The sequence below is a fragment of the Chrysochloris asiatica genome, unplaced genomic scaffold (genome assembly GCF_000296735.1).
Source record: "Chrysochloris asiatica unplaced genomic scaffold, ChrAsi1.0 scaffold00012, whole genome shotgun sequence".
Taxonomy (NCBI): domain Eukaryota; kingdom Metazoa; phylum Chordata; class Mammalia; order Afrosoricida; family Chrysochloridae; genus Chrysochloris; species Chrysochloris asiatica.
The window spans coordinates 6,036,477-6,051,528 of NW_006408530.1; the positions used below are offsets into that span (position 1 = coordinate 6,036,477).

The following is a 15,052-nucleotide window of genomic DNA, read 5'->3' on the forward strand; positions in this document are numbered from 1 at the left end:
GACCCTATTGTGGCTGGGAGAAGGGATCCTGCTACCCATCCATGGCTTTCTATCTCTCTTTGCTCACCTTAGGCAGGGACTGTGCAGAAACCACTGAGTCTACTGCCCCACTTGGCCTGGAAAGGTGGGTGAGGATTGGTTACAGCTCTTACAGACTCATCAGTGACTATGCAGTGGAGCCAGAGTTTGCTCATAGTCCCTTAGCTCAATGCCCCCACCTGACAAGTGACTATCCTGCACTACTCTCTCGACACTGTATTATGAAAGAGTGTCTACAAAACATCAGAATCACATCATATTTCACAAGATGCATTATGGAGGTTGGACTTCTTGTGTGGCATAGGATAAGCAGTCAGCCTCAGAAGTTGGTTTGGGGACCACAAGGTTGGTGGTTCAAACTCACCTGCTGCTCCTCAGAAACCCTATACAGGGTCTCTATGAGTCAGAACCAAGTAGATGGTACTTAATAACAAATTAAGGAGGTTAAATGACATATATCTTTAATTAAGGTTTTTATCTAGCTGATAGCATAATGTATTTTTTTTTTTGCTTTGATAGTTTCATTTAATAAAGGTTTCTATGAATTTACAGCAATACTTTTTTTTATATCTTTAATTAAGGTTTTTATCTAGCTGATAGCATAATGTATTTTTTTTTTTTGCTTTGATAGTTTCATTTAATAAAGGTTTCTATGAATTTACAGCAATACTTTTTTTTAATTTTTTTAATTTAAGGTTTTTATTGTGGATTGAGTCAAAGTTTACAGGGCACATCATCAGTTTCACATTCAACAATTCATATAACTTGTTTCATTACATTGATTATAATCCCCCCCATATACCATCAATTAAAAGTATTTCTCTCTATCCACTTTAGCTTTTTAAGAAACACACAAACAAAAAAACCCACTCAGGCATATATAATAGTTTACATTTCTAAAGGGCACATTCTGCAAGTCTGCTCCTGGCCATCAGTTCTTAGTCCTTCTCTTCTTAGTTGATGATTCTAGAGTCCTCAGTCGCTCCCCCTCTACATGCCCCCATCTCTGCCTCCATCTCTGGCACTGCTGCTTCTCTGGATAAGGTCCCGTATTCTATTTGTGCGTTCCTCTCTTGATGGTCCTAGGGTCCTCTGTTTCTGGACTGTAAGATTAACCACTCCCCTTGTTTTGTTACAAAACTTCTACCTTTACAAGTATGACAAGCATAATGTATTTTTAATTATGTAATTTGAGAAGGTAAAAAGTATTTTCCAGCAGAGTATGAGGTAGAGGGAGACTGGTGTATATGTCTCTGTGTGTTATCTCATTACTGATTGGTAGACAGTGACAACTCCTTATTTTCCAAGACACTTTGCTTAAATTCTAGTTTTTAGTAGCTTTCTCATACTACACTGTGTAAGTATTTACGTTCATATTCTTTCTCATATATGTCAATTTGTAATAGCACTGAGATAGATTATTTGCCATAAAATTGAACATAATTAAACCAGACTACGATCCCAGTGTGGTGTTGTAGGACAAAGCAGTAGACTACAGTGTCGGTTTGAACCACAAGGTCAGCTATTCAAACTCTCCAGTCACTCTTTGGAAACCTTTTACAGTGTCGCTATGAGTTGGTACTGACTTGATGGCACTTAATAACAATAACTTTTCCCTAAATGTCATGTTTTCTACTTGTATTTGTACTAGAGAAATTTATTTGTGAATTTTGGATAATATTGACCTACAGTGTGGTGTCAGTGGTAAGGTTTTTAAATTCAAATAGACTTGATTTTGAATCTTCTCTTTATGCCTTAATAGGTATATTATCTTAGAAAAATTTTCTGTTTTTAAATGAAAATTTCTTAGTCTATAGAATTTGAATGATAGTATAAAGTTTGCAAGTTTATTATAAGATTAAGTAATGTATTCAAATGACCTAATAGCACTTGTATATACTCAAATTGGCAACTTACATTATGACCATCTTTCAAATTTAAGAATTGTTTGACTTAGTAATTAATACACAGTGAAAACAACAAAGTGAGTGATCAGTGATGCTCATTATATTATTAGTAATTAAAAGTTTTCATTTCCTTTTAGCAACTGTTATCTAAGTGTCCCTGGAAGGAGTATAAATCTGACTCTGGAAAGCCTTACTATTACAATTCTCAAACAAAAGAATCCCGCTGGGCCAAACCTAAAGAACTTGAGGATCTTGAAGGTGAAACAGAAAAAATTATTTAATTTTTTTGAACATCTTTAACTCATTCACATAGAAACAACTAATAATTCCTAAATAGGAATATACAAAGACATTAATTTTGAAAATTAAATATTTAGAACATTTTAAATGGTATAACAGATTTATGGGCTCTTATTTTGATGTTGGTATAGATTTTAAATAGATTTCTATTTGATTTGATTCCACCGAAACTAGGATACCAGAATACCATTGTTGCTGGAAGTCTTATTACAAAATCAAACCTGCATGGTGAGCTGTTTTGATAATTCATTTTCTGTCATTATTTAACACATTTAGAGTATGTCAGTAATGTTCACTAACCATTGGGTAAATCTGCAGTGAAAAAAAAAACAAAAAAATTTTTTTTTTTTTTCCATTGAAGGGGGTTATATTTTAAATGAGCTTGTAGATTTTTAAATTTTGGGAAAATAAATCACTGGGTAATTGGACAAGAACTTCACTTATAACCACACATTGGAGAATGTGGCTCAACTCCATTAATGGGTAGCAGATAGTGGAGAAGCTTGAATCCTTACCAGTTTAAATTTTCGTATTATGTGGTCAAACTATACATGTAATGGCTATTTTGCTTTAGCATAATATTAAAATATGTTTTGATACTGAATATGATGCTTCATTTATAAATGGGGAGAATATTTCCTCCTCCAACTCTTCAGAATATCTATTATAATACCCAGTGGTTATAATCATAGCATAAATTATAATAAGAATTGAGACTTTGACTCTTGACTCCTGGTGTGGTAAGCACTGGACTAAGAAACCACAAAGTCAGCAGTTCAAACCCAGTAGCTGCTCCTTGGAAATCCACAGGGTCGCTATGCGTTGGAACCAATTAAACATCACTGAACAACAACTACTCTCATTTCTAACAGAATCTATTATCATAGGATAATGAGGTTAATGAAGTACAAAACAGCATGAAATATCTGTCAGACAGGAAAGAATAAACATTTTTAAAAGGCGCTATGTCCTAATTCCATTTCCCTTTTACCCTACTTCTAATTTATTTATATCAGAAACATGTAAATATCATAGTAACCACTACTGTATGTATTGTCAAGTATCCTAAACAGAATTTCCGAAATATTTTCCTTTATAAGAGTCTTGGTGTATGGCACTGTAGGATAAGCAGTGCAGTGCTAATCACAGATCAGTGGTTCAGACCCACCAGCTGCTCCTTGGAAATCCTATACATGGTCTCTGTGAGTTAGAACTGACTCAACTGCACACAACAAAGGAGTATAAAAAATATTCTTAAGAAATTAAGTTTGTATTATCACTTATATGGAGTACCTCATTCCCTAATGATGATGAATAAGTGAGATGTTTCTGTTACCATCAAAAGACATTTTTACTTTAATTATAGTGTAAGCTGCAATATTAAAAGCAAATCTTTGGCTCAGTTTAAGTGATCTATCTATACTAGCATTGGCTAATACTATTGCAGATAGGTCAGTACCCTATTAATCTTGTAAGTATCAAGCTCATTTTTTATATAACCCTACTACAAATAATTGGTGTGTATACCTATTTGTCAATGATAGTATATACATATATGTTTGAGTTTCATGATGAGTTTGATTCCATTTTGAATAAAATAAGTCTTATGCTTGGAGAACATACTGTTACTCCAGAATTAAGCAGATACTTCCAGGTAGTGTTTGCAGTAGTCAGCAGCCTTTGAAAAACTAGCAGTGTCGGGGGGCATCTTTCTAATAACTGATCTTGTCTAAATTTATTTTCATTCTTTGATTGCTTTCTTGGAACTTTGGAGCAAACATTTTTTCTATAGAACTGATTTTTGAAGTACAATAAATGAAACCCTATTATATGATCCTTTTCTTTTTCTCTTTAAGAATATTAAAAATATCTTAAAAAGTGTATATACAGTAGATGACTTTTTCTTTTTTTCTTTAACAGCAATGATCAAAGCTGAAGAAAGCAGGTAAACATTTTTTGAACGTCAGTATAGATTTAAACATTTTGTCTTATAATATCGTTCTGTCAATTTGCTATTTGCTTCAAACTGTAAATAGCTTTTTTTGTTTGTTTGTTATTCTTCTTGGGGTTTTATTGACAGGGATGCATGTAGGAGAGGGATGTATGGTCAAAATATACAAATGATACTTTACTAGATTGCTTTAATTCATACTGTATTCTTTAGCAATTAAGACTTAGAATATGTCCACATTTTGTTTTGATTTAATTGGATAGTGGATACAGTAGTATCATACCTTCATTTTCTAATTTTATTCACACTTTAATTTTAATGGGACAGATTTAAAGATTTTATGGAAGTTTAGGTTATTTCTTATGATATACTATATTCTGATTGGCATTTTGTAGATTAAGATTATTGAATTTGGAAATGGATACTCTTACATGAGTGTTTATCATGTATTATTACAGTTCAGTATTTGCTGAATTAAATCAGTATAATGTAATTTCACTCTGATTTTAATCTTGAATGACTTAGTTTAGCAGCACTCTTTTATTCCCTGCATAATCATTTCTGATTTCAAGATAATTAAAAGCTAACTTTATTTGATTTGGATTATAGTAATGAAACTTTCTCTTTTTATCTATAGTAAGCAAGAAGAGTCCACAACCACATCAACAGCCCCAGTTCCTACAACAGAAATTCCAACTACAATGAGCACTATGGCTGCGGCAGAAGCAGCAGCAGCTGTTGTTGCAGCAGCAGCTGCAGCAGCAGCAGCAGCAGCAGCAGCCAATGCTTCTACTTCTACTTCTAATACTGTCAGTGGAACTGTTCCAGTTGTTCCTGAGCCTGAAGTTACTTCAATTGTTGCTACTGTTGTAGATAATGAAAGTACAGTAACTATTTCAACCGAGGAACAAGCACAACTTACAAGTAGTACCCCTGCTGTTCAAGAGCAAAGTGGTGAAATATCTAGTAATACAGAAGAAACATCTAAACAGGAAACTGCAGCTGAGTAAGTTTAATAACTTGTATACTGAAAATAAGTGCTATTGTACTTGGTATACATTAATATTTTTGTGAATCAGAACACAAATCTCTATAGATATGTAGATCATACCAAACTCTTGCAGAACAAATGAACTGAACCGACTGGTAGAGTAAGGTGAATTGGGCACAAATTTAAAGAGATGCCCCAAAAATCAGTAATCAGGATTCATAATATTTAAATGCAATATTTTAAGTAAAAACTAATGCAAAGAGTCTACGATTAACAAAGTGTCAAAATTTTCAGTAAGACTGCTGATAGTACTGGTTTTTTGTTTTGTTTTTATGTCTTATTACAACATTGCTAAGTGCTATAATTCATTGTCGAACAAAGAGATCAGCTATGGAAGTTAAGGAAGCCCTGCCAGATTAGAGCACTAAAGTTGTTTTATTTCTTCCTTGGTTATTGATTTCTTTTTTAGTTTTCAATCTGCTATAATTCAAGAGAAAAAAATACAAATAGCTTTGTAGAAAAATTGCACTGGGAAGGCAGGGACAATGTATTACCCAGAAGTATATGTAAAGTCACCTGGTCATAATAGTAAATTAAAATAGTTATTATTTTTCTGTCATTTCAGCAAAAATCAAATAGACAAAAATAAAATAAGATTAACAGGCATAGGAAAACTTGTATCACTGTTAGCACTAAATTGGTATAGTTTTTCAATAAGACAAAATAATACTAGTCAACATTTATAGTATACATGCTCTTGAATAACCGATTATCTGGTAGTATTTTGTAGAGATATTTTTTATGCACCTATAAAGAGAATAATGAATATCATAGGGAGCATAATGGCTCCGTACAATAAGCACTGGACTGCAAACTACAAGGTCAATAGTTTAAGCCCTCCAGCAACTCCACGGGAGAAAGATGAGACTTTCCATTCCCACAAAGATTTACCACAGGCTTTATACAGGGTGGCTATGAGTCACAACCGTTTCAGTGGCACTTAACAGCAACAAAATGGTTACCTCTAATAGTAAAGACAGTTTCATATTACTAAATGTAATCTTAAGATCCAAATGTGATAATTCGTTTTAACATTGAAGCCTATTGCTTTCATCACCTACCCCCATTGAATGTGTAATTTTGCTTTTTCCTTCAGGAAATTTCCCAAAGTGGAAATTTCTCTTTATTTTTCAGATAGCAATCTAGACGGCATATTTGAAGATATAAAATAGTTTTTATGTGTTGTTAAAGTGCCATCATATTAGTTCTCATAGTGACCCTGTATAGGATTTCTAAAGAGTGACTGGACAATTTGACCTGCTGACTTTGCAGTTTAAACTGACCTTTCAGTCTAGTGCTTTATCCGCAGGACACCTGCTGTGGCACTGTAACTGCAAACCATGAGATTGGCAGTTCAGACCCACCAGCAGGTCCTTGGAAACCCTATAGAGGGTTCTGATTCAATAGCACTTAATAACAACATACAAGTATATGTAGAAGATGTCTCACTTGTGTTTGTGTGTGTGTATATATATATATTCTGTTGTTAAATGATGTTGAGTCAGTTTCCAAACCATACTGACCCTGTATAGAGTTTCCGAGGAGCGTCTGATGAGTTTGGACAACTGACCTTGCGGTTCAAACCGATCTTGTAGTCCAGAGCATTAACTCACAGTGCCACACCAGGACTCAGTACATATATATACACACACACACACGTATATAATTTTGTGTGTGTGTGTGTGTTTATGATAAGCACGCGACCTAAAGGTCAGTTTTAACTATAAGGTGGCCAGTTCAAACTCACCAGACACTCCTTGGAAACCCTATACACGGTTGCTCTGAGTTGGATAAGACTCAACAGCACTTAACAAATATACATATACATACACATATATATATATATATGAGTGATCTACATTGATAGAGAGGATGTATCTATGTAGAATGATGACACGATATTATTTTATTATTTGTACGTATATATTTCTACTAAGGAGTCCTGGTGTGGCGCTGTGGGTTAATGTGCCAGACTGCAAATCCATTTGAACTGCAAGATCGGTGGTTCAAGCTCACCAGCTGCTCCTCAGAATCCCTATACAGGGTTGCTATGGGTCAGAACCGACTCAACGGCACTTCACAACATTTCCTACTATTAAAAAATTTGCTATCGTTTTTTTACCTTTCATCAGTATTTTTTCATAATTTTATACAATATTGTAATGTCTGGATCACTGTAAACTTATGATTTTAAGAATTTACCCATGGTCTTGTATAAACTGGCTAATGTGGTAGATGCAAACCACAGGGGTCTGCTGTTTGAGTCCATCAGCCACTCTGGGAGAAGAGCATTACTCCCGCAAACTCAAAGGCACTTAACAATTTTTAGCATGTTTGGTCTCTTTACAATATTTTTTTGCTAATTTTAAGTAGATTTCACAGCATGACATTACTTGATTTACAGGATGTGAATATTTTTACTGGTTTTGTTTAGTATCTAATTCTATCCCTTCTCCTAGCATTCAACTTACAGAAGAAAAGAATTGCAAAAGTTTATTATATTTTTTTTCCATGAGAGCCCACTCAACAAGCATAGCTGGTAATTCTTAGCTGTAGTTTTTGTTTGAGCTTAAGGTTTTGGCTTATTTTTCCGATAAAACATCAAAAAGTAGGTACTTTTGTGGATTATGCAGTCTCCGTCATAGCTACTCAAGTCTATTGTGGTAATATGGAATCAGCCAAAAAGACTATATGTAATTGCATTCCAATGAAACTATTTACAAAAGTTAACCTTGGATGGAGCTCTTCATAATTTTTATATTCATGCATATTTGCTAAAATGCTGTTGTTCTAAGCCATTTAAAAGTATTGTGTTTTGGTGTAGTTTTAGTGTTCATGAAGGAAACTTTCTTTTAAAATGTCAAATTATAGTTCAAGATTAAATACTTATATAGTGATTAATAATAAAAAACAAACCATAAGCAAGGCATGACTATCAATGATCCTATAGGGCAACAGCTCCATAACAATAGTTTCCAAGGCTGTAAATCTTTACGGAACCAGACTAGTATCGTTTTTCCGTGGAGTGGCTGGTGGGTTTAAACCACCTTTAAGTGAGTGAGTACTTTACTGTCATTGTCTTCTAATGGTTAATAAATTCATTGTTCAATGAAGCAATTATTAATTTAAATGATGAATAACATGTCTAAATTTCTCTCTAGTTTTACTCCCAAAAAGGAAGAAGAGGAAAGCCAACCAGCAAAAAAAACATATACTTGGAATACAAAAGAAGAGGCAAAGCAAGCCTTTAAAGAATTATTGAAAGAAAAGGTACTATTTTAACAAAAATTGTAACGTTTGATAGTTTTATTTGAACATAATAATCTCATAAACTGTTGTACCAGAAAATAAACTAAATTTGTCTTGTTCTCTTGAAGAACATTTTTTTGAGCCTGACTTTCAACAAAAAATGCTGTTGTGTTCAAGGTACTACACAAGTTTATCTTAGTATGAATATTTTTATTCATATTTGCTGTAATCAGTTTTAAAGAAAAAATAATCGTGCTCTTTTTAAATTGCAGTTAAAATTTTAATTCTATAGATATTACACAGATTTGTCTTGTTTCAATAAAAGATTATTTTTTTAGAACTTTTTCAAACTCCTGCAAAGAGAAGTGCTTGATGTTTGCAGTGAGTATTATACTTTGTTCCCTGTTGCATGACTTTTACTATATTTGTGTGAAATATTAATTTTTATTTAAATGGTTTTCAGCGGGTACCATCTAATGCTTCATGGGAGCAAGCTATGAAAATGATCATTAATGATCCACGATACAGGTAATACTTAGACACCTTTGATTTGCCTTTTTCACTTTAAGCATAGCATGCCTGGAAAATACAGAATTGTGTAAGATTATGTTACTTTTAAGCCTTATTCGCAACTCTTTAACACTTTGAGAATTGCTCAAAAAAAAAAAATTACACTAAACAGAATTCCTGTTATACTCCATTCTATCATTGTATGCACTGTTTCTATTAACATTTGCATTTGTGTGTAACATTTTTTAAAGTTGTTGAAGTATTACTGATAATGATTCGTAAATAAAATCTATAGTATTTATTAGTTACAGTTGTGGTATACTAAAAAAGGTCTTTTATAAAGCTTGTCAGGCACTATGAGCACCCTAGTATCCTTCCAATATTTACTCTGAAATTATATTTTTCAATTATTTAGTGCTTTAGCAAAGCTGAGTGAAAAAAAGCAGGCCTTTAATGCTTATAAAGTCCAGACTGAGAAAGAAGAAAAAGAAGAAGCAAGATCAAAATACAAAGAAGCTAAAGAATCCTTTCAGCGTTTTCTGGAGAACCATGAAAAAATGACTTCTACTACCCGATACAAGTAAGGTTTTTGTGATGCATAGGGAGGGGGCATGCTTGCTATGTTGTTTTTGTGTCACACTTTTTTTCTTTATTTAATGTTTTATTGTGAATTGTGTGATAGTCTACATGGGAGAACATTAGTTTTACATTCATTTTATCATCTATTATTTCATTGGCATAGTTACCATCCCGTCCATGCATCTTTACCCAACCAAAGGGTGTACCCTACAAGCCCCCCACCGCTGTCCTCAGCCCCTTTCCCTCTCCAGATCCCAAGTCCCCAGCCACACCATCTCTTGTGTGTCACACTTTTTGCCAAGTGACCTAGCTGCTCATTACATAGTTACATGATTATGGATGTGACTATTTTATAAGAATCTTGGGTTTGTAATAGAATTTTTAATTTTCCTAGTACTTTATCTAAAATTGGATATTTCAGTATTAAAATTAAGAATTAGTAGGCTGATTTAGTCTATGTAGTTTTGTGTTTATTTTCCTCACTCTACAGTGAAACCGGAAGCCAAAGGGGGTACATTTCCTTATATAGTCTTGTACTTCGTATGTTACCTAGAGTTCCACACTCTGTGATTTCTTTCTGTGGAATTTTCATAGTCACTTAACTACTTTAATAAAATGGAGTAATATAGGACTTAAGTTGTTTTTTATTGTCATGGAGTTGGTTCTGACTCAGCCATCCTATATAGTGTTTGCAAAAAGATGCTGGTGAGTTTGAACTGCTAATCTTGTAGTTAGTAGTCCAGTGCTTATACTACAGTACCATACCAGGACTTTTAAGACCCCTCATTGTTGGTTCAGTAGTAGAATTCTCACCTTGCCATGAGGAAGACCCAGTTTACTACCACCCATCTATCAATAGAAGTTTGTTGCTATAATTCTGAGTATGTTTCAGTGGAGCTACCAGAATGACGAGGAGAAAAGACCTGGGGATGTACTGAAAGTCATCTGATGAAAATCCTATAGATTCACAGTGGTCTGATCCATAACCAGTCCTTGGGATGGTAGAGGACGGGGCAGCGAATGATTTGACAGCAGCTAAATAAAACGTTGCCAAGTGGGAATTATGTATTCTTTCTGATATCTCAGGAGAAATGGAATCCTATCTTATTTCTAAGATAGGTTTTCTTCATTTTAACAGAAAAGCAGAGCAAATGTTTGGAGAAATGGACGTCTGGAATGCAATATCAGAACGTGATCGTCTTGAAATCTATGAAGATGTTTTATTCTTTCTTTCAAAAAAGGAAAAGGTATTTTTAATGATCAATTATTGTTCTTTACCTATAAACAAGTTGTGTCTTCATTTTGATTAGGACTTCTTTTATGATTACCTGTTCATTTATTTTATTAATCCAGTTTATGTAGTACATATTAGAAGTTAGGTTTAAAGGTAAGATGAATAGCTCCTATAATAATTTATCCCACTCTGTCAAGGAGCTCTGGTAGCGTAGTGGTTACGAATTGGGCTGCTAACCTCAGGGTCAACAGTTTGAAACTACCAGCTGTTCTGCGGGAGAAAGATGAGGCCTTCTGCTCCTGTAAATATTTTAGCTTCGGAAACCCTGTACATGGTCGCTGTGAGTCAGAACCGACTCCACGGCACATAACAACAATATTAAGCATAGTAAGTAGTGATGTATGTAAACTAGTAAGTACTGGTTTATCCATCTATTACTTGAATTGCCATTAATTTGCTGCCTTATGCCCACTTGGGATGACCTGCAGAGTTGTTTTAAACACAAGGTTAGTGGTTCAAACTTGCCAGCCGCTCCTTGGAAACCCTATACAGGGTTGTTATGAGTCAGAACCAACTCAGTGGCACTAAAAAACACCAATGCCTACTTTTACAAATAAGATTGATATTTTTTAAATACTTAGGTTTATAAACTGTTCTCATTTTTTCTTATAATGCATTTACTTTAAATTTTCTCACACTAATGACAGTAATGTGTAATTATTTTCACTAATCTGTATTTGTCAGATAAATTATTTAGCCACTTTACAGAAGAAAAGACCTGACAATCTACCCTTATAAATATTACAGCTTTAGAAACCCTGTGGAATAGTTGTAGTATGTCTTACAGAGTCACTGTGACTAGGAATTAACTTCAGAGTATACAACACTATTGTCAACAATTTGAACATAGCCTGTAGGTTGTTGAGGTTGGCCTTACGTACTAATGTGAGTTTATTGATATATTAATGTGGGAGATTTCATTACATACTGTAATCATAATGCACAGTCAACTGGGAAAGGAGAAAGGAACCTAGTAATAACATTCTTAATATTTATAAATAATGGAGAAAACGTGAAACCATGTAATTTCCAGATTCTGACTTGAGAACACAAGAGAGGTGAAAATTTAAAGTAAGTTTATCAAGCCAAGGGGTTAGGCGACAGCATTGGCAGTACGTAAATAATGTCATATTAATGAAATATACTACATTTGAAATTTGTTTATGAGCTAGAATATAAAAAAAACTTTAATAATTATAGTTCAGATATGGTTTGTTTGAATTTCAAAATGTTCTTGCTTTTATTTTAGGAACAAGCAAAGCAGTTAAGAAAGAGAAATTGGGAAGCTTTAAAAAACATACTTGATAACATGGCTAATGTAACATACTCTACTACTTGGTCTGAAGCCCAGCAGTATCTGATGGATAATCCAACTTTTGCAGAAGATGAAGAGTTACAGAGTAAGGATGATAACTAAACAGGAGGAATAATTTTAAGCTAAGCTGTCTAGCTGCAAGAATTATTTCCACTTGGAATATGATTTTAAGTTCAGTTTTACAGTATTGTCTTGCCGTTTCTGGAAACATTCTGTTTGCTTCTTTTAATGGGCTATTTTTTTGTAATTTAGTTTGACTTAGCACAAATATTTTTCCAGAAATCTGAAGCTAACTTTATTAGATAATCCTTAAAATTTTCCATTATATCTGTCTGTTAAACCGGAAACTCTGCTTTGCCATTTGTATGTAACTTGGTAGGAATCAAATCTGTTACCATAGGTTTGCGTAAAGAAAAAAAAAACTGTTATATTGCTGGCAGATTTTATTATGACAACTTTATTTTCACTGATTGTTTTTGGGGTGTCCTTCGTATTATATTTTACAGTACCTTTAGATGAGGTTTTAGGACCTTTCCTTAATTTGTGATTTTTTTCTTAATACTTTGTTTAGATAAATACAAGTCATGTTTGAGTTTAAATGTGTAAGGCCTTTTGAAAGGTGAATCTGATTTTTATTGGAAGGTAACACAAATAATGGAGTTCTGGTGTGGTGCTATAGGATAAGCACTGAACTGCTAACCACAGTGTCTGTGGTTCAAAGCTACCAGCCATTCCTCGGAAACCCTATAAAGGGTCATTATGAGTCAGTACCAACTCAGCGGCCCTTAACAACAACAAAAACAATACAAATAACCTGCTTTCCTTACTGATTGCATGTTTTATTTTTTAAAATTTTTTTATTAACTAAAAACTCTTTAGACATGGACAAGGAAGATGCATTAATTTGCTTTGAAGAACACATTCGGGCATTAGAAAAGGAAGAAGAAGAAGAAAAGCAGAAGAGTTTGCTGAGAGAAAGGAGACGACAGCGTAAAAATAGGGAATCTTTTCAGGTAATAGAAAATCTCTCTTGTCCTACCTTGTATAGTTTTTTTAATGTTTACCAAACCTGAACCTTTATATCATGATTTTGAGACCCCCCCACTTCCCTGATTTCTTGACCTAGAATTTGTGAAGGATCCTTGCACATTTAACTCTCAAAATTTATAATTATGAGTTCACTTAAGAGAGAAGTTTTAAGCAAGCTAGCATATCAGACTGTAGCAGGTGTTGGCATTTAAGATGAGCATTGCTAGATAAGGTATCGGGTAAGAAAGAAGTAGCATGACAGTGCTGATGGTAGTGGATATTTAGGATTGCTGACATATTTTGGGCTTGCCCATCAATTTTAAACACCACACTTAAGAACTGTGTTACATGCCCTGCATATATTCTAGTGATTTATTTTCATGTACAAATTTTTTGTTTATTGCTCATTTCAGTAATTGTAGACTTCATTTAGAGACTTAAGTAACAAGTTAATTTCTTCAAATGACAAGCTTTTGGATCTAAAGTAGAGGACACACCTTACACCAGTGGGGCCATCCTCTAGTACCCAACCATCAAGCCACTGCAATCTTGTCAATTCAGGCACATAATGGCCTTATAGGACATCTTTCTTCTGTATCCATAAGACTGGCTGGTTAACTGGCTAGCCATGTGCCATGGAGTCAGTTCCAATTCATAGCAACTTTGTATAGGGTTTCAGGACTGTAAATCTTTATAGGAGCGACAGCCTCATCTTTCTCCTTTGGAGCATCTAGTGGACTCAAACTGCTGACCTAGCAGTTAGCAGCCCAATGTGTAATCCACTGTGTTACCAGGACTCCTTAACCTTAGGTCAGTATTTCTCAAAAGTATGCATCAGAATAACCTGCTGTTGGTAAGCACCATCAAGTCATTTCTGATTCATAACAACCTATAGGGTTTTCGAGGAGAGTGGCTGGTGAGTTTGAATTACTGACCTTAAGAGTAGCAGTCCAGTTTTTACCAACAGCACCATACCTGGAGGACTATTGAAAAACTTAGCCTTATTATGCCATAGGTTAATTCACTTAAATGCTAGTAACAATGACATTTCTCAATTCAGAAAAATGTTAGCATTTCTCATTCCAGAAAAATTTCGTGTTCTTGATGTGGGTCCTGTGTTTCATTAATTTCTCAGAAGAATCATTTAAAGACTTGTTAAAATCATAGATTATTAGACCCTGTTCCTAGAATTGGGATCTGAGAACTTGTAATAAATTCCCAGGTGATATTAATGCTGCTAAACCATATTTTTGGTGTGGCGCTGTGGGTTAATGCACCAGACTGCAAAACTGTTTGAACTGCAAGGCTGGCAGTACAAGCTCACCAGCTGATCCTTGGAAACCCTATATAGGGTCGCTATGGGTCGGAATCGACTCGACAGTACTTAACAACACACCATACTTTGAGAACCAATTTCCTGGGTCATTATTCTTATTTACAAACTAGAGTAGAAAATCTAGTTTTTAACTAAGTTGCCATGTTCCTAGTAAAAGGGGAGAAAAGATTTGAAAAGAGAACAGTTAGACTGTCTTTAATATTTGATCTTTGTTTTGCCCTTCAAGAGACTAGTATACAATAAAATTTTAAAATCAAAATAAAGTCTTAGTCAAGAACAGAATATAAAATCTCAGTATTTGCTTTGGAAAATGTGTGGGAGAAACCTTAATGTAAAGGCCATACTCGTAAAACCTGAAATAGACTTTAAATAAGACTTGATAATCAGATTGGTTTGTGCGTGATGTAGGTTTTTTATAATTGTTAATATAACTGGTTATTAGCATCTTCTATCAATGTTTCATGTTGTTGTTAAGTGCCTTCAAGTCGGTTC

General features: G+C 34.1%; 1 protein-coding gene across 2 annotated transcripts in view; it reads left to right on the top strand.

The window, feature by feature from the left end:
* The window catches only part of PRPF40A (PRP40 pre-mRNA processing factor 40 homolog A (S. cerevisiae)), a 62,718-nt gene that overhangs the window by 30,356 nt on the left and 17,310 nt on the right, over positions 1–15,052 (top strand). For both annotated transcript variants that reach the window (XM_006834537.1, XM_006834538.1), the window contains exons 7-16: positions 2,084–2,204; positions 2,421–2,474; positions 4,167–4,191; positions 4,835–5,203; positions 8,410–8,518; positions 8,961–9,025; positions 9,423–9,587; positions 10,725–10,833; positions 12,130–12,280; positions 13,075–13,208. In XM_006834537.1, coding sequence (XP_006834600.1) covers positions 2,084–2,204; positions 2,421–2,474; positions 4,167–4,191; positions 4,835–5,203; positions 8,410–8,518; positions 8,961–9,025; positions 9,423–9,587; positions 10,725–10,833; positions 12,130–12,280; positions 13,075–13,208 — 1,302 coding nt within the window. The remainder of the gene's footprint in view (positions 1–2,083; positions 2,205–2,420; positions 2,475–4,166; positions 4,192–4,834; positions 5,204–8,409; positions 8,519–8,960; positions 9,026–9,422; positions 9,588–10,724; positions 10,834–12,129; positions 12,281–13,074; positions 13,209–15,052) is intronic.